Source organism: Rattus norvegicus, chromosome 9 (assembly GCF_036323735.1).
Source record: "Rattus norvegicus strain BN/NHsdMcwi chromosome 9, GRCr8, whole genome shotgun sequence".
Classification (NCBI taxonomy): Eukaryota; Metazoa; Chordata; class Mammalia; order Rodentia; family Muridae; genus Rattus; species Rattus norvegicus.
Window position 1 is genome coordinate 96,172,639 of NC_086027.1, and position 18,979 is coordinate 96,191,617.

Sequence of the window (18,979 nt, forward strand, 5' to 3'; positions counted from 1 at the left end):
TCTATACCTAACAAGTCTTAAAGTCACATTGTAGCCCTAAACGTTCCCTGGAGACCCACTGGTCTTCAGTCAATATGGAAGCCCAGTGAAGTTGAGCTCCAATATCAGGAAAGGAATATAGAAGAAGTATCAGCAACAGGATAGATTAAACTGTCCAGTGGGGCTTGAAGGCAATGAGGTCAAAAGTACAATGTCCCCCTGGGAAGGTCTTTGACCTGGTCTGCCGCTAGAAGGCGCCATCACATTCAATGTGGCTCTTTCCTCCCATTCCAGATGTCCTGATGGAGAAAAGCCCTTACAGGTCTGGCCAGGAGCTTGGTTCTTAGGTGGTTGAAGATCTGATCAAGGTGACGACCAGGACGAGCCATCACAGCCAGTTCCCACATTCTTCCGAAGTGGGCAGGAATGCAGCTCTTTGTTCATCCAGGGAAGTCAGACTGTGCTCTGGGATGTGTTAGGAACACAGAAGTATAGAAAGCGATGCTGACTCGAATGTTTCCTATGCCTACGAAGGTTGACCTGGCTGGTTTTGTAGAGGGGCTAGGATTTAGTAGTTAGCTCTGGACAGGTGCCATAGCTGAGAAGTGACTAAGGTGCCATGGAAGTGTGACCCTGCTTCCTTTCTTTGACTCTATTTCACCCCATGTGGCATGACCTTCCTCCTAGTAACTCTTCAGCCACCAGAGATATCTCTGGGGCAGGTCTAGGAACTCTGGACACACTAAGGACTTTGTATTTTGATCAGTAGCTCACCTCCCTGCCAGCAGGTTGATGGTCGGGTAAATGATCTCCTTATCTGCATTACACTGATTTGGGAATAGGAGTTGGGTGGTATGATCTGAGTAAAACAATTGTTCTTTCTTTATTACTTTAATTTCATTAAGTTCTGTGAACCATTCACTCTTCCTGGGCTTGTTTCCAATAGTTGAGGTTTCAAAACGAGGTCTTGGGGTGTTTTTAGTTCATTTTTCTTTGGGAGGATCAGAGCCAAAGTCTTCCCATACCAGAAACCTATAGATGTCACCCTAGCCAATTTTCATTTGGTTCATTTTATTTTGAGACAGGGTCTATTATATAGCTAAAGCTGTTTTGGAACTTGCTATGATCTACCAGGCGAGCCTTGAACTCACAACATCTACCTGACTGTGCCTCCCTAGTACTGGAATTAAAGACATGGCATGCTAGCTGTTTTTAAGTCTTCAAAAATAATGGCCCCAGTGTTCTCCAGTCACCAAGGTAGATGAGCCATTGTGTATCTATTAATAGTGACATTTAAGGAAAAAAGGGACAATGTTTTGGCACTAACAAGGATCACACCCCTAGGATGGCTATAAAATTCCTTGCCAAATGTGCTTCATTACCTGACATATACCCCTAAGCTACTCATAAAACTACATAGAAAACTTGCATGATGCAGTTGAGTCTGGAGAAAACCCGTTTTGTTTTTGTCTAGTCAAGCCATAGCTGGGTACTGTGCAATAGGACAAATACACAAGGAAATCATATGTCCTGACTTCATGGAGTGCTCAAGGGAATGTGGAACAAAATTGTATAGATCCCTTGGGGAAACCCACAGTAACTGTACCAACCTCTGTTTAGAAGATGTGACTGTCCATTGCTTTGGACATTTGAGAAGTAAAAGAGATGGCAGTCACATGCCAGCAGGCCCTTGGAGTGGTCCATACTATAGTTGCCTATCTTATTTTAGCATCTCACAGCACTCCAGGAGCTTAGATGTGGAACAAGAATACTTCCGTGGTGCCAAGACCCACAGCATTGCTCATCTGGCATTGTGGTTTCACTGTCAAAAGGGCCATGCTAAGGACCGACCCCTTAGGCCTTAGAAGGAGAGGCAGTAAATCCCTTTAGGGCACAGTGTAGTGGCCTACATTTTACTTTGAGACTAATTCTAGAAATGTAAGTTTCTTTCACACTTCGTTCCTTCCTCTTGTGGAAATATTTGGACATAGAGTCAAGTATATTTCTTCATAACCATTTCTAAATTCGCGTTTCGTGATTCTGCCCAAGAAAAGGGTCACAGGCCCTTCTTATCTGAAAAACAAACATGTAGGCATCTCAATAATGGCTTGATTGTTATTGTTCTCAAAAGTCAGTCATTGTCAGGGAGTGTACTCTCTTAATGAATGTGAGTGCACGCCCTCCTCTGGGGGAGGCTTTCTAACTTCCACAAGCTTTCCCCTTCCCAAATTCAAGAGAACAGAGTTCCAGCCCCTGTACTCTCCTGGTCTGCACTTCTCCCATGGCTCCTTCAGGCTGTCCACCCTCCCTTCCTCTGTGTGTTTGTCTGTTCCTGGCCTCTGGCTTTGCCCAGGCAGGCAGGCTGCTGGTAGTGCCCATGGACGGGAGCCACTGGTTCACCATGCAGATGATTGTGGAGAAACTGAGTCACAGAGGGCATGAGGTGGTGGTAGTCATCCCAGAGGTGAGTTGGCACATGGGAAAGTCGCTGAATTTTACCGTGAAAACTTACTCAGTTTCTTACACTCTGGAAGATTTAAACTACCACTTCAAGTTTTTTGCTCACAACCAATGGAAAACTCAAGAAGTAGGGATGTTTTCTCTACTGAAGCATTCAGGCAAAGGTTTCTTCGAATTACTGTTTTCACACTGTAGGAGTTTGTTTAAGGACAAGAAGTTAGTGGAGTACTTGAAGCAGAGTTCGTTTGATGCTGTGTTTCTGGATCCTTTTGATGTGTGTGGCTTAATTCTTGCCAAGTACTTTTCTCTCCCGTCCGTGGTCTTCAGCGGGGGAATATTTTGCCACTACCTTGATGAGGGTGCCCAGTGCCCCAGTCCTCCTTCTTATGTTCCCAGAATTCTCTCAAAATTCACAGACACCATGACTTTCAAGGAGAGAGTGTGGAACCATCTCTCCTACATGAAGGAGCGTGCATTTTGCCCCTACTTTTTCAAAACTGCCGTAGAAATTGCCTCTGAAGTTCTCCAGACCCCGGTGACTATGAGAGACCTCTTCAGCCCAGTGTCCATTTGGATGTTTCGAACTGACTTTGTGCTGGAGTTCCCCAGACCTGTGATGCCCAACATGGTCTACATTGGTGGGATCAACTGCCACCAGGGGAAGCCACTTTCCAAGGTACATACATCCTCTTTCCCTAAGCAGGTGAAGAGGGTTGGCTTTGGATGACGAAGCTGTTCCTCACTGAACAGCGCTTTGTCATCTGTGTTTGTGCTTTTCTGGTTTTGTTGTGGTCGTTCCCACAGAAATGCAGTAGTGAGAATGTTGATATGTGTGTGTACCACTGCCGTCCTCCTGACCACCAGGCTGCTTTCATTATTGCCTTTTGAGAAACACAGTAAGACATGAAGCTTTGATGTGCTCCTTCCTGCTACCCCCTATTAAAGAGCACTTTAAGCTATGTGTTCATTGTAGGTATCCGACGTTTCATGTTCAGTTGTACATGGTAAACCAGTGAGAGTAACTCGATTATAACAGCTTTAGAAACGTCAGTCTAAATGCAACAAACATTCGTTGTTCAACTATGCCATAAGTCACTTGAAAATTTCCATTTACTTTCAGTAGCGCACAGTCCCATCATTATGAGAGTTTCTTTTCATTTAGGCACTAGAGGATAATGGTTTAAAGATCCCTCAAAGGAAAAAAAAGACAAAAGATTGAATCCAGACTGTGTTCAGGAAAACAAAACTATGTTCTGGTAGTACCTCTCTTGCCATACTGTTTTCTTGTTTTGTTAACTCATCAACGTCCTAAGAGCAAAGGAAAGCAATACACCAAATGAAATTTGTTTTAAAAAAATGAAACAGTTCTTTGGAAGGTTGGTCTAGGTATCACCTTTGAGACAACTTTTATGTCACAGCAAACATGTTGATGCTATAAATTCTTCTGACGATTTACTATATTGAGTCTGCTTTTGGTCCAAGGTATGCATGATACGTTAAGCAGTACTAAAATATATCTTTATAAGGTCTACTACTACTTCGTATAAATTGATTTGATTTGATGTCATTTTTTTTTTTACAATAAACTCAGCTTACTCAAATTAGAACTTACACAAGTACATATTCCACAGGGCCAGTTCAAAGTGTAAGTGTTGAAATACAAGCAATCATTGTGGGCTGAGGTCAGACTGTGTAAGTAATAACCAGTGGTGTCAATATGTCCTTCAATTATTATATAGGTACATTGAAATTATTTCATCTGGATATCGATAATTTAAGGGACTTCCTGTCACATTCAAACCATTTCTCCAAAATAACTTGGTATTTCAAAAATGTGACAATTGGGCTGAGTGGTAGTGGCCCATGCCTTTAATCCCAGCCCTTGGGAGTCAGAGACAGGTGGATCTCTGTGAGTTCGAGACCACCCTGGCAAGTTCTGGGAAAGGAAGGAAGGAAGTAAGGGGAAGGAGGAAGGGAGGGAGGGACAGAGAGAGAGGAGGGTTAGGGGGAGGGAGAGAGAGAGAACCCTCCGGAGTTTTGTGTGCTTCCCAGGTTCAGGAATGTAGTTCACAAATAGTCCGCAGTTGTTAACATCCAGAGCTGTGACCTTAAACAAGATGCAGTGTCAGCCTGGACAAAAAGTGTCTTCTCTGTCCCTTTTCAAGTTCCATCAATTGGTAGTAATCACAAAAGTAAATTTATCATGGTCTTTAAAAAGTAGTTTTTAATTTTTTTGTTTGAGAATCTTACGCATGTATAAAATGGATTTTGAGCAAATCTCAACCCACCCATCCTCTCCAACTCTTCCCATGCGCTCACTGGACAAGTGTGTTGTTTTAAATGTGCTTTTGTGTTTCTAACCCACACATGCTGATACATACTTAATATCCCAGATATTCATTCTCTCTCTCTCTCTCTCTCTCTCTCTCTCTCTCTCTCTCTCTCTCTCTCTCTCCTTCCTTCTTTCTGTGCATCTGTCTGTCTATGCATCTGTCTTTCTTCTTTTCTCTTCCACTTGGTTGTTTGTTTCTTGCTTGCCTGCTCTCTATACAGGGCTCTCTGTGTGCCACTGGCTGTCCTAGAATTCACTCTCTAGACCACCCTGATTTCAAGTTAGGAAATCTGCCTCTGCCTCCAGAGTGCTGGGACTAACATCATACACCACCATCTCCTAGGTCTTTATGCCTTTCTTAAACACACAGCATTTACTAATCCTGCCATGTTCTCAGGAGCACAGAGCCTCAGGAAGAGAGTGGCTGGGGCTAGGAACACACACAGCACGTATTAGTGCTTGTGGCTAATTGCTTTCCACACTCGGAGTAACTCAGCACTTGGTCACTGTGTGAGAGTTTTCCATGCCCCCTGCTTCTCTGCATGTTGTCCAACTTAAATTGTTGTGAACTGGGTCAATGAAACATTCTGTGTCGATGCCTCCGTGTTCACTAGCAGTTTCGGTAGGTGGTTGGGGCACTTGTGTATTTCCTCCTTGATGAATTGCATATTGACATCATTTTACCAACCTCTCCAGTTGCTGCCAGCCTCTAGAGCTCAGGATCATGAACACTCAGCCCTCAAATATGTGCTGCACCTTTTTCTCAGCTGCTTATCTTTCAATCTTTGTTCATGTTTATGTGTAAGGAGTTTTGCCTTCCTGTATGTAGACCACGTGCATGAAATACACACAGAAGCCAAAAGAAGGCATGGGATATCCTGGAAATGGAGTTGCAGATGGCTGTGAGCCCCCATGTGGGAGCTGTGGATTGAACCTGGGTGTTGTGGAGAGGAAGCCATATCACCTAACCCCTGGGCTACTACCCTTCTGGCTGCCTGGCTGTTAGTCTTCTAATTGAGATGGTTTTTACTATGGAGCATCCAAATTGGTTAACTTTTCCATTTGTTTTAAATGTTAAATTTATCTCTAATACCTTCTGAATTTAAGTAAATATTAATATTTCCAAACCCAAAATATCAGACGCTGTTTCCAAAAACTAACTCATTTCTGAATGTTTCCAATTGCTCTATGGCTGACAACATTTTTCTGAGAACTTGACCCCAGGAAGTATAGGTGTCTGAATTTCTCTGTGCCATTTAAGGAAAACAGGGTCAATGCTTTGCACTAACAAGGATCACACCCCTAGGAAACCTATAAAATTCCTTGTCAAATGTGCTTTATTACCTGACATATACCACTAAGCTACTAATAAAACTATGTAGAAAACTTGCACGATGTAGCTGAGTCTGGAAAAAACCCTTTTTGTCCTTCTCTGGTCAAGCCATAGCTGGGTACTGTGATATAGGACAAATAGACAAGGAAATCATATGCTCTGACTTCATGGAGTGCTCAAGGGAATGTGTGATGAAATTGCATAGATCCATTGAGGAAACCCACAGTAACGGTATCAACCTCTTTTTAGAAAATGTGGCTATCCATTGCTTTGGACATTTGAGAAGTAAAAGAGAACTACATGTTCTCACAAATTGGCATATTCTCATGTGAAAAAGAAACTTCTTAGAAAAAGTGAAATGATGTTCCTCCTACAAGGTAGAGGACTACAGATTTATGGGTGTCAAAGTGAGGAGTGGGGGCAGGTGGGAAGGCTCAGGGGTAAGTGCTGCTCTAGAGGATCTGGTGCAAGTCTCTGCGCCCACACAGCTGCTCGTCTTCTGCAGCCACAGTCCTAGAAGTTCTGATGCTCTTCTGGCCCCCAAGGGCATTGGGCACCCAGAGATTGCACAATCTAAGTAAATTGTAAACCATGAGATAAGTCTTTCCATTGTTGGGTAAGTCACACAAGGGTAAGTCATGAAAGGGTAAGTCACGCAAGGGAGCTGCAGGTGGCAGGACTTTGAGGAGCATGAGTCAGCTAGCTGAAAGATATTTTTCTCCCCTTTACTCCCCATTAATAAAGTGCCAAGCACTACCCAGCCCATGTGTGTGCCCTTGCCCTCTTTCCAGAGTGGAACCTATAACTCTCTGAACAATAGTGACATTAGAGTAGCTCATTGCACCCCTCCAATGTTTACAGATATTAAAGGCATATATGATTCTATATCTATATACCTATAAAATTTGAATACATTGAACCATGGTTTTACAGATAACGATTGTATCTATATGTACATGTGCTTTTTTTTTCTTTCATCAGATCTCATTACTGATGGTTGTAAACCACCATGTGGTTGCTGGGATTTGAACTCAGGACCTTTGGAAGAGCAGCTGATGCTCTTAACCACTGAGCCATCTCTCCAGCCCTGTACATGTGCTTTTATGTATCTGCTAAAGGATGCATATGTGGGAAAGGCTTTGTATAAGTGGAACCTTAAGTATGAATAGATATAAAGCCAGACAATGTCAGAAAGCAATGTTCAGATCACACAGACAGTCCTTTGACTAGGATCATGCGCATAGTCCCTGTAGGAAGGTAAATTTTCATTGCATCACTTCTGAATGTATGTCTTCCTTCATCACTGTTCCAGGCAAGAAGTTATGGTTGTTGGAAAACTGCATGGGTTTTGTGTTGAGGGAGAGCAGGAGTAGTAGCCTGGAACTTATGTCTGATAAGAAACAAATATTTCCTGGGGAGAAAGTTTGTGTATAATTGTGTGTGTGTGTGTGTGTGTGTGTGTGTGTGTGTGCATGTGTGTGCGCATGTGTGTGTATGCTGGTATGTTTTCTGTCTCTGGCCCATTTTACAGATAATTTTGTTGAGTGCTACCTTTAACAAAATCTTCCTCAGTTTACGCAGACGAATTTTACCCAGACATGCTATTACATACTTTAGTAAGGATGGCAGGATATTATTAAAATCTTTTAAAATGGGGTGAGTGGGAAGGAACCTCTCCAGCCCTTTTCATTTTTACAGTGAGTTTTAGTAGATTTTAGTACTGAGTCCATCCACTGGTCATTCGTGTCATTGTGGGCAATTTGGGACTGTGGTGGCTCTGGAGTTGGGAGACCAGTGGCTATAGGCACAACAACAGAAGATCTCAACTCTCAGTCTTAATTTTGAAGAACACTTGGGTACCCTCTGCAATCGGCTGGCTGCCTTCTGTATTGTCAGCACACCTGAGAAAAGTCTTGCCTCGGTCTTTTTTTGGAATGTTCCCCACAATGAAATTTTCTCAGCTTAGGAAAATGTTGACTTGGATCCTCTGAATGTGGTCCCTCAGCCTTTGTGAGCTGCACTGACACGACACGGGTTTGTTAAAGACTCAAGTCTTTCATTCAGCAGTCGTCTACTAAAAACTTCTGTGGGCCTGGCTCAGTGTTAGGGATGTGGCCATCGACAAATGGAGGTAGCTTTAGCCAGGCAGAAGTTTGCTGACTATTGAAGAAAGAGAAGAATGAGGCACAAAGAGAATCAATAACAAGGGACCCAGTAGGGAAGCCCTGAGATGATGGCAAGTGCATCCCTGCTCCCTATTCCTGTACCACAAGGGGCACAGGTTCTAGTTCTCTCTCCCCCCCTCTCTCTCCCTCTCTCTCTCACATCCACCATCGACCCATCCATCCATCCATCTACCTATCTACCCATCTATCCATCCATCTGTGCCTGTGTGTCCACTTCTGTCTCTGTCACTGTCTCTCATATGTGTGTGCGTGCATGCGTGTGTCTGTGTGTGTGTGCAAAGCATGAAAGGCAGTGTCACGTGTCTTCCTCCACTGCACTCCCTCTTACTTTCTTCAACCACTGTCTCTCACTGCAGCCGTAGCTTACCGACTCATCTAGACTGACTAACCACCGAGCACCAGGACTCTTTCTTTGTCCCCTCCCCAGCACTGGGATTGCAGCTACAGGCTGTGGTGCCTGGATGCTGCTTCCTGAGAGGCTTGGGTACCAGAGGCCTGGCTAGGGCTGGCGGTGAGAGATTGAAGACAGGACAGACACACATACAACAACGCTGGCATTATGTGAAGTTCTCTGCTTCTTAGCTGGCCCATGTGGATAATGGCTTTGCCAATTCATCATGGGCCAGTTGTTCTCAGAATCCATGACAGGCCATGATCATGTCAAATACTCATTCACCAGGCACCACACTCACTCTGGGGGCCCACCTTCCCTATACATGAATTTTTCTTGCAGATGTTGGGGATCCAAACCCAGGTTCTGACTTTGCATGGATTGTTTATGTAAATTGATAGATTGAGTTGAGTAAATTGTTATATGGCTATAATCATACATATATGTATTAAAACATTGAAATGACTGTTAGTTTCATCACCAACCTGGATAATCTACATTGGGTTGGCCTATGGCCCTGTCCTTAGCGGATTGTCTTGCTTGCTACAATCGATGTGGAGAAAACCCACCTGAGAGCAAGAAGCACTATTCCCTGCTTTGGGTCCCTGGACTACACAGAAGTAGAGAGAGGTAGCTAAGTACTAAGCTTTTGCACCGTTTTGCATCCATTTTTCTCTGTTCTTGCTTGAGGATCTTCTACCTGGCTGCCTCAGGTTCCTGCCATCTTACCTTCTCGATGTACTAGAACCTGGACTTGAAAGTGAAAATAAGCCTGTGTCCCCTAAGCTCCTGGTTACTAGAGTATCTTACCACAGCAGCAGGAATAAAACCAGGGCAATTCATTGGTTTGACTTTGCCATTTTTGTGTTCTAGATTCAGATTTTTCAAGTCTCAAATTGTTATATAAGGTCCTCTGTTATCTTGTAGATCCTCTTATTCACGGGCTCATGTGTCAGAAAGATCTGGAAGGGTGAGTTCCTGAGAAGGGAAGTCCTGTACATGGCTGACCCTTCCAGATAGCTCCCAACTCATGGCATGAAGCTGTCCCCTGTAAACTTTCAATCCTCCTTCCTACTCCAAATGCCAGCCGTCCTTCATCCACTTGGGGGAGGGGGTATCTGCTCATTACCTACACAGGGTGGCTCCATCCCAGCATCTGTCCCTTCAGTCCACTGGAGTGTGCCCCAAGCCCAAGTTGTTCTTCAGAAATCCTTGGGTCAAAGATGACCTTTCCCTGTACAGGCAGGAGAAATGTGATCCAAGACCCCCTGTCTGTATCACCTCCCTGGGCAGGGCTGGGTCTCCTGAGCAGCAGTTCTTAGGGATCAAACTTAAGAGTGACAGACGTGCTACGTTTCCTTTTCTGTTGCCCAGTACTGAAACACTTCTGAAACCTGCACACCCCTGTGTCTGTATTACATATGTACAGGCACATGTGCGCGCACACACACACACACACACACACACACACACACACACACACACACACACACACACACTCACCAGTCTAAGAAACAGTAGAGTCGACTCTCAGGAGCAAAGCTTGCAAGGCACCCCTCTAGTGATGCTCTGACAGATCCTTGCCTTCCTCTCCTGCCCTCTTCCTGATTTCAACCTATGACCCTGTAGGCCTGCTCGAAGTAAGAACAAGCCTTACCCCTTCCAGGACCCAGAGGAGCCTGATGATTTTCCTAGCAAGACTGCTAGGAAGGGCCCGGCCATGGGGCCTCGGTAAGATGTGTGTAAAGAATCTGAGGCTACAGTTCCTCTTGCTTCCCCCTGTCTATGCCAGCTGTCTTGTTTCTTGCTTTCCTGCTCTCTATACAGGGCTCTCTGTGTGCCATTGGCTATCGGTCCTGGGATTTACTCGCTAGACCAACCTGACTTCAACTTAGGAAACCTGCCTGTCTCTGCCTCCAGAGTGCTGGGAGTAAAGGCATGTACCACCATCTCCTAGGTCCTTAGACCTTTCTTAAACACAGAGCATTTCCTAATCCTGCTGCAATGTTCTCAGCAGCACACAGCCTCAGGAGCAGAGTGGCTGGGGCTAGGAACACACACAGCACATTTTAGTGCTTTTGGCTAATTGCTTTCCAAACTTGGAATAACTCAGCATTTGGTCACTGTGTGAGAGTTTTCCATTTCCCCTGCTTCTCTGCATGTTGTCCAACTTAAAGTTTTGTGAACTGTGTCGATGAAACATTCTGTGTTGATGCCTCCGTGTTCACTAGCAGTTTCGGTAGGTGGTTGGGGCACTTGTGTATTTCCTCCTTGATGAATTGCATATTGACATCCTTTTACCAATCTCTCCAGTTGCTGCCAGCCTCTAGAGCTCAGGAACATGAACAGTCAGTCCTCCAAATACATGCTGCACCTTTTTCTCAGCTGCTTTTCTTTCAATCTTTGTTCATGTTTATGAGTAAGGAGTTTTGCCTTCCTGTATGTAGACCACGTGCATGGAATACACACAGAAACCAGAAGAAGGCTTGGGATACCCTGGAACTGGAGTTGCAGATGGCTGTGAGCCCCCATGTGGGAGCTGTGGATTGAACCTGGGTGCTGTGGAGAGGAAGCCATAACACCTAACCCCTGAGCCACTACCCTCCTGGGTCTCTGGCTGTTCATCTTTTAATTGAGATGGTTTTTACTGTGGGCATCCAAATTGGTTAACTTTTCCCTTTGTTTTAAATGTTATCTTTTTCTTTAAAACCTTCTGGATTTCAGTATGTACTGCTGTTTCCAAAACCAAAATATCAGAGCCTGTTTCCAATCCTAAAACACAAGCTCATATGTGAGTGTTTTCAGTTGCTCTAGGGCTGACAACATTTTTCTGAGAACTTGACCCCACGCTGTATAGGTGTCTGAATTTCTCTGTGGTTGCCTGAGGACTGCAGGTCACTACCATCACTTGAAGCCCTCGTGCTTCCTTGGTGGACTGGTAGAATGCCTCTTTGTCAGGCCTTAATTTTCAGGTTATGTCTGCTTCCAACCTCTCAGTTTGGCCATACTCACATGCAGCACCGTATTATAATGGATTGCTTCTCTGGTAGGTTTTAGTAACTTTAGTAGTGTGAGTCCCACGACTACTGATTTCCAAATTGTGTTGGTGCGTCCCATGATACAGTCTCCCTTAGAAGTTAAAATGGTTTTGTCGAGCTGGGTGCAGTTGCTGCTTCTGCAGAGGACCAGGTTGGTTCCCAGCCCACATTCAGGCTCCTCACATCCAACCCTAACTTCAGCTCCAGGATTCCAGCACCCAATTCTGGTCACTGTGGGTACCTTCACACACCTGTGCACACACCCACAGAGACACACATATACTCATCATTAAAATAAACCCTTGGAAATTGTGTTGCTGCGGTCCATAAATGAAAACAAACAGTAGGGCAGTGTGCATATTACATAAAATGCTTTCATTAACTGAAAAGCACTGGCTTGTGTTGGTCTTGTGTCCTTGTCAGGAATATGCATTCTACTTAACACATTGAGATTTCATTTCATGCCAGTCATAAAATTTTGTCCTTACAATTGTATGTTGTAGACAAGTTTTATCTTTATCACTAAAATGTATTTCTAGGCTTTTGGTATTTAAAGTTGTGGGTTACAGGTTAGTTTATTTTGTTTTTGAAGTGGTTATTGGTGGTTGAAATATACCTTTGTGTTTTTACATTCCATCTAACCATGTAGTTAATTTCCTTTTTTGGTGTATAAGATTTATTGGGTACACATAACATGCCAAAGACCCTGCCATTATGATTCCAACTATTATGGACTAGGTGCTTCTGTCCTGGTTGGTTGTATCACCTTGACTGACCCCTTGGTCTGATGTCCAAGATGTGTTTCCCGTGGTCTTTGTCACAGCAACAGAAACTCCGACTAAGACAGCCGTAGTGACTTGGAATGAGCTGCTCCTTTAAGTTGTTTAACTTAGGAGTCACGTGAGTTCAGGTCTGACGCCCTGTTGCTCTCTCTGGAGAGGTTTTGTAACAGCAGACCTGTCCATTTCGATTCTTGTTCTGCTTATCCAGCATTGTAAAAGATTTTGAGTATCTTTAAAACAATAACAGAATAGAATATAAAGATGCATGCTTGGACTCATTTGTGTAAAATGCATAGCTCTTTCCCAAGTAAAATGCACGCATTCATTAAAAACAGTTTTTAACATCATCAGAATTAAAAATATGCTTAATATTAAAATAATTGGTATCATAACAAACATTCCTTACCCTCATGGTCACTTAAAATAAGTCGTGGGGCTGGAGATAAGATCCAGTGGTTGAGAATATCACTCACTTCTCAGAAGAACCCAGATTTAATTCCCAGCAACCACATCACAGCCTCTAACTCGAAGCCCACAGACTTCTTCTGATCTCCATGGGCACTGCATGCATGTGGTACACATACATACATGGAGGTAAAACATACATACACTTAAATAATAAATAATAACTTTTTAAAAATACACGAAATAATTTTTAAAAATGAAATGAACTTTACTATTTAAAAATCCTTCTAAATATGCCCAGGATGGTGGTGCAATGCCTTTCATCGCAGCACTCATGAGGATGAGGCTGGCAGATCTGTGAGTTCAACATCAGCCTGGTCTGCAGAGTGAGGTCCAGGACAGACATGGCTCCACAGAGAAACCCTGTCCCAAACAAGCAAACAAAATGAAACAAAAACAGATAAGAAACCCCAAATCCAAAATCAAAGGAAAAACAAAAACCTTGAAGATAAATCAAATCATCACATGTCAAAATTAACCAGAAAAAAGGCCACACAGAGCTCAAGAAACTTCTGTCTAGCTAGAGCAACTCTTCTGAACACATGTTGTGCTGGAAGTCAAAGGCTTTATTATTGGTGGGCATCTCTCTCACATTCTAGTGTATTTGGTGAATGAGAGATTTTCAACCAATCAGTGGGAAAGGGGGACAGTGTTATCTCTGAAGATTAGAGACTGCAGTGTCCGGACTTTCAAATTCAAGTGTTGCTCTCTTGTCCTGGCAAGATCAGGCAGGATAGGGAAGTGGTTAAAAAAATGCAAGTAGAAACTGCAAGATCTACAAGATGCCATCCACAGCACCAGGAAGAGTATACTAAAAAAGAAAGTAAAAATAGCTTCAGAGTGGACGTGGAGACCAGACCATAATTCAGGCCTGGTGGGAAATTAAAATGATACAGCCCTGTGTAGAGCTGTCTGATGTCTTAGCAGTGAACACTAGAATTTCCTCATGAGCTAGCAGCCCTAGTTGCAGGACTTGAGATCACTTCCTGAGAAGAACCTGCATGTGGCACTAATGGCAGCTCTATTCAAAGTAGCCACAAGGTGAAAACAGCCCTGCAGATGCTGCAAAACCATGGGAGACAGAGCCATAGCTCTGTGAAGTTCCCTGGGTCACTAAGGGGCATCACAGTAGAGCTCTCTGCTTCTCCATAGAATATGTCTGCCTATGACTTCGGGTGCATCAGAGGGGATGTTGTTAGGAGGTAGATGTTCACCTTCCTTCAAGTCCCTGGGGTGGTTGTCAGTCTCATGTGAGCAAGTCAGAAGACAGAGTGTCTGGAAATGGAACAAGAACTGCACTGCACATGCTCAGAGACAGCAGGATGGCTCATCTGGCCGACTTGGTTCTATGTGTGAGGAGGAGGGGCAGGTTCAGGAACTTCCCCTGAGCCTTGGAAGCAGAAGCAGCAAATCGCTTTGGAAGAGAGTCTGGTATCCTATAGAAAGTGTCCAGACTTTTGCTTTGAGTCTAATTCTAGAAATGTAGGCTTCTTTGAAACTTGCTTCCTTTTGTAAAATCATTTGGACTCCTTAGAGTCAAGTATATTTCCTCACAACTCCTTCTACGCTCACATTGTGTGATTCTGCCCAAGAAAAGGCTCACAAGCCCTTCTGTTCAGGACAACAAAAGAGCATGTTTTAATGATGATTACTCAATTATTACTGTTCTCCCAAGTAAATCATTGCCAGGAACTGCTATGTGAGGACACGCCCTCTTGAGGGGGCAGATTTCTCACTGTCTCACACTTCCTCTGCTGTGTTAGGAGAGCACAGTCTCAGCAGCTGTCTTGCCTTGGTCTGCACTTCTCCCATGGCTCCTGCAGACATTCCAGCCTCTCTTCCTCTCGGTCTGTGCCTGCTGCTGGCCTCTGGCTTTGGGCATGCAGGCAAGCTGCTGGTGGTGCCCATGGATGGCAGCCACTGGTTCACCATGCAGATGGTTGTGGAGAAGCTCCTTCCCAAAGGCCATGAGGTGGTGGTGGTTGTTCCAGAGGTCAGTTGGCAGCTGGGAAAACCACTGAATTTTACGGTGAAAACGTATTCAGTTTCTCACACTCAGGAGGATTTAAATCGGGAGTTCAAGTTTTTTATTGACTCTCAGTGGAAAACTCAACAAGAGGGCGGAGTTCTTCCTCTACTGACTAGCCCTGCCCAGGGTTTCTTCGAATTACTGTTTTCACACTGTAGGAGTTTGTTTAAGGACAAGAAGTTAGTGGAGTACTTGAAGCAGAGTTCGTTTGATGCTGTGTTTCTGGATCCTTTTGATGTGTGTGGCTTAACTGTTGCCAAGTACTTTTCTCTCCCGTCAGTGGTCTTCAGCAGGGGGATATTTTGTCACTATCTTGAAGAAGGCTCCCAGTGCCCCAGTCCTCCTTCATATGTCCCCAGAGGTATCTTGAAACTCACAGATACCATGACTTTCAAGGAAAGAGTGTGGAACCTTCTTTCCTACATGGGGGAGCATGCATTCTGTCCCAGTTTTTTCAAAACTGCTACCGACATTGCCTCTGAAGTTCTCCAGACCCCGGTGACTATGACAGACCTCTTCAGCCCAGTGTCCGTTTGGTTGTTACGCACAGACTTCACGTTGGAATTACCCAGACCTGTGATGCCCAATGTGATCCACATTGGAGGGATCAACTGCCACCAAAGGAAGCCACTTTCCAAGGTACATTATCTTTCCTCGAACATGAAGGGAGGGGCAGCTCTGGGTGATGAATTTGTTCCTTACTGAACAGTGGTTGGTCATTTATATTTTTCTTTTTCAGTTCTTTTGATCTAATTCTTTTGACTGTTCACACTTAGTTGTTGATTCGTGATAATTTTTGCTGGTGGATATGCATGTTTACCACTGACACTCTCATCTATAATCACCAACCTGCATTGCTTTTGCCAAAAGAGTGAGAGATACAGCAAGAAATGAAGCTCCTCCTTGCTCAGTCCTGGATTCTACCTCTTTCTATGTATCTGCTTCAGTCTCTGACATCTGTTTCCTTAGCCTGTTGGAGCATTTGCATTTCCTCTGTAGGAAATCATACACACACACACACACACACACACACACACACACACACACACACACACACACACACCTTTAGCCAGGGTTAGCAATTTATCGTTTTTATTTAGGAATATTAACACTCAGATTTTCATGTGTGTGGTGCATGGCTTTTAGGGGTTTTTGTTTGTATGTTGTTGGTTCTTTCTTTGCTGGCTGTTTTTTTTTTTAAATCTACATGGTTTTTATTTGTGGGAGTCCGAATTGGTTAACTTTCCCCTTTGCTCTGAATGACAACTTTTTCTTAAAATATTTTAGATTTCAACATGCTTAGTTTTGTCTGAATCTCAAACATCTGAATGTTTTCATTACTTGTGTCTTATGGGTATTTAAATTCCTGTAATGGTGATTATATATTTTGACCACCTTTTTTTTCTACATTTTAAAACAAAATAGAATTATATAATGACTCCCTTCCTATCCCCTCCTCCAACCCCACCCATATATCCCACTCTCAAATTGAGTGCCTCTTCTTCTTTGATAATTATTGTTATGTGTGTGTGTTTCAAAACAGTGCAGATATAGGCTGCTGAGTCTGTTTTTGTTATTTGTGTGTATGTGGTATCAGGGCTGACCATTTTGTATTGGACATCCAATAAAGGACTCATGCCTAGGAGAGGCTAACTCTCCCAGTAGCCTGTAGTTCTTTGTCTAGGGGTGGGACACTGTGGAATTTCCCCCTTCCACATTGGCATGCCCATTGATATGCCATTGTTCTGGTCTCATTTATGCAGAGACCATTTCACAGCAGACTTCCTGGTATTCTGACTCTTACAGTCTTTGTGGCCTCTTTTCACAATGCACAGGGGCTGTGATGCAGATGTACCCATCCCGGAAGAGATTTTTTACTGTCTGTGGCAAGCCTGTGTGTGGTGTCATGGAGGGGAATAAAAATCTGTGTTAAGTATCTCCCCTGTGCCCAATACCTTGGAAACAGAGGCAGCATTTCCTTTGTGAGCAAAGGGTCTGGTTGCCTGAAGAAATTTTTTCCCACTTTGCTTCGAGACCAGTTCTGAAAACGGAAGTTTCCTTTTTGAAGTGCACTTAATGCTGCTTTCAGAATCCTTGGTGTCCCACACATTTCTTCACAGCTGTTTGTAAATTGCCCGGCGGCACACTGCACATCTCTCTGTCCAGTGCTGGACAGTTTAAGCTCTTCTTATCATGTGAACACACAAGTGGGCATCTCAATGAGGGCTGCTCCTTTCTTACTTCTCTGATTGGTACCCACCGTCTGCGAGAGGGCCTTGATGGCTTGTGAGTACAGGCTTTCCACAAGGCTGTGCTCCTCCACAGCTCCTGCAGGGTTTTCAGCCTCCCTTTTTCTGTGTGTGTGTGTGTGTGTCTGCTGCTGACCTCTGGCTTTGCTTAGCACCAGCACTGATTTACTCTGAGGAGAAACTCAACCACAGAAGATAGAAGATGGTGGTAGGAATGGACTGTGCTTTGCTGATTATGGTATTGGCGACTTACAAGGTCTAGGGGACCTTGTAACTGGGCTACATGTTCTCACAAATTGCCATATTCTCATGTGAAAAAAGAAACTTCTTCGACAAAGTGAAATGATGTTCCTCCTACGAGGTAGAGGACTACAGATTTATGGGTGTCAAAGTGAGGAGTGGGGGCAGGTGGGAAGGCTCAGGGGTAAGTGCCGCTCTAGAGGATCTGGTGCAAGTCTCTGCGCCCACACAGCTGCTCGTCTTCTGCAGCCACAGTCCTAGAGGTTGATGCTCTTCTGGTCCCTAAGGGCAACGGGCACCCAGAGATTGCACAATCTAAGTAAATTGTAAACCGTGAGAGGAGTCTTTCTGTTCTTGGGTTAGTCACACAAGGTTAAGTCACCCAAGGGAGCTACAGGTGGAAGGACGTTGAGGAGCATGAGTCAGCTAGCTGAAAGATATTTTTCTCCCCTTTCCTCCCCATCAATAAAGTGCCAAGCACTACCCAGCCCATGCATTCACACTTGCCCTCTTTCCCAGGGTGGCACCTGAAAGTCTCTGAACGTTCAAATAGTGATATTAGAGTAGCTCATTTCACCCCTCCAATGTTTACTGATATTAAAGCCATATCTGATTTTATAGCTGTATACCTATAAAATCTGAATACATTGAACCATGGTTTTACAGATAAGGGTTGTATCTATATGTACATATGGTTTCATGTATCTGCTAAAGGATTTATATGTGGGAAAGGTCTTTTATATGTGGAAGGTTATTTATGGATAAATATCGAGGCAAGTCAATGTCAGAAAGCAATATTCAGAACTCACAGACAGTCCTTTGACTAAGAGCGTGTGCGTAGTACCTGTAGTAAGGTAAATCTTCATCGAGCGAACTCTGGATGTATGTATTCCTTCATCCCTGATTCAGGTGAGAAGGTCATTGCTCTTGGAAAACCGCATGGGTTTTATGTTGCCAGAGAACAGGAGTGGTAGCCTGGATCTTATGTCTGTTAAGAAACAAATATTTCGGGGCTGGGGATTTAGCTCAGTGGTAGAGCGCTTACCTAGGAAGCGCAAGGCCCTGGGTTCGGTCCCCAGCTCCGAAAAAAAGAACCAAAAAAAAAAAAAAAAAAAAAAAAAGAAACAAATATTTCCTGGGGAGAAAGTTTGTGTGTAAGTGTGTGTGTGTGTGTGTGTGTGTGTGTGTGTGTGTGTGTGTGTGTGTGTGTATGCTGGTATGTTTTCTGTCTCTGGCCCTTTTTACAGATAATTTTCTTGAGTGCTACCTTTAACAAAATCTTCCTGAGTTTATGCAGACTAATTTTATCCAGAGATGCTATTACATATATTAGTAAGGATGGCAAGATATTATTAAAATATATTAGAATGGATTAAATAGGAAGGAGTCACTCCAGCCCTTTTCATTTTTACAGTGAGTTTTAGTAGATTTTAGTACTGAGTCCATCCACTGGTCATTCCTGTCATTGTGGGCAATTTGGGACTGTGGTGGCTCT

At 43.8% G+C, this 18,979-nt stretch overlaps 3 protein-coding genes across 3 annotated transcripts in view; all 3 read left to right on the forward strand.

Annotated features, from left to right (window-relative positions):
• Positions 1–18,979, forward strand: part of Ugt1a9 (UDP glucuronosyltransferase family 1 member A9) — a 111,479-nt gene that overhangs the window by 27,853 nt on the left and 64,647 nt on the right. The window lies entirely within an intron of this gene.
• The window catches only part of Ugt1a8 (UDP glucuronosyltransferase family 1 member A8), an 81,366-nt gene continuing 64,647 nt past the window's right edge, over positions 2,261–18,979 (forward strand). The window contains exon 1 of the mRNA NM_175846.2: positions 2,261–3,115. Within this exon, the coding sequence (NP_787040.2) occupies positions 2,261–3,115 (855 nt within the window). The remainder of the gene's footprint in view (positions 3,116–18,979) is intronic.
• The window catches only part of Ugt1a7c (UDP glucuronosyltransferase 1 family, polypeptide A7C), a 68,883-nt gene continuing 64,647 nt past the window's right edge, over positions 14,744–18,979 (forward strand). Inside the window, exon 1 of the mRNA NM_130407.2 lies at positions 14,744–15,634. Within this exon, the coding sequence (NP_569091.2) occupies positions 14,777–15,634 (858 nt within the window). The 5' untranslated portion in view covers positions 14,744–14,776. The remainder of the gene's footprint in view (positions 15,635–18,979) is intronic.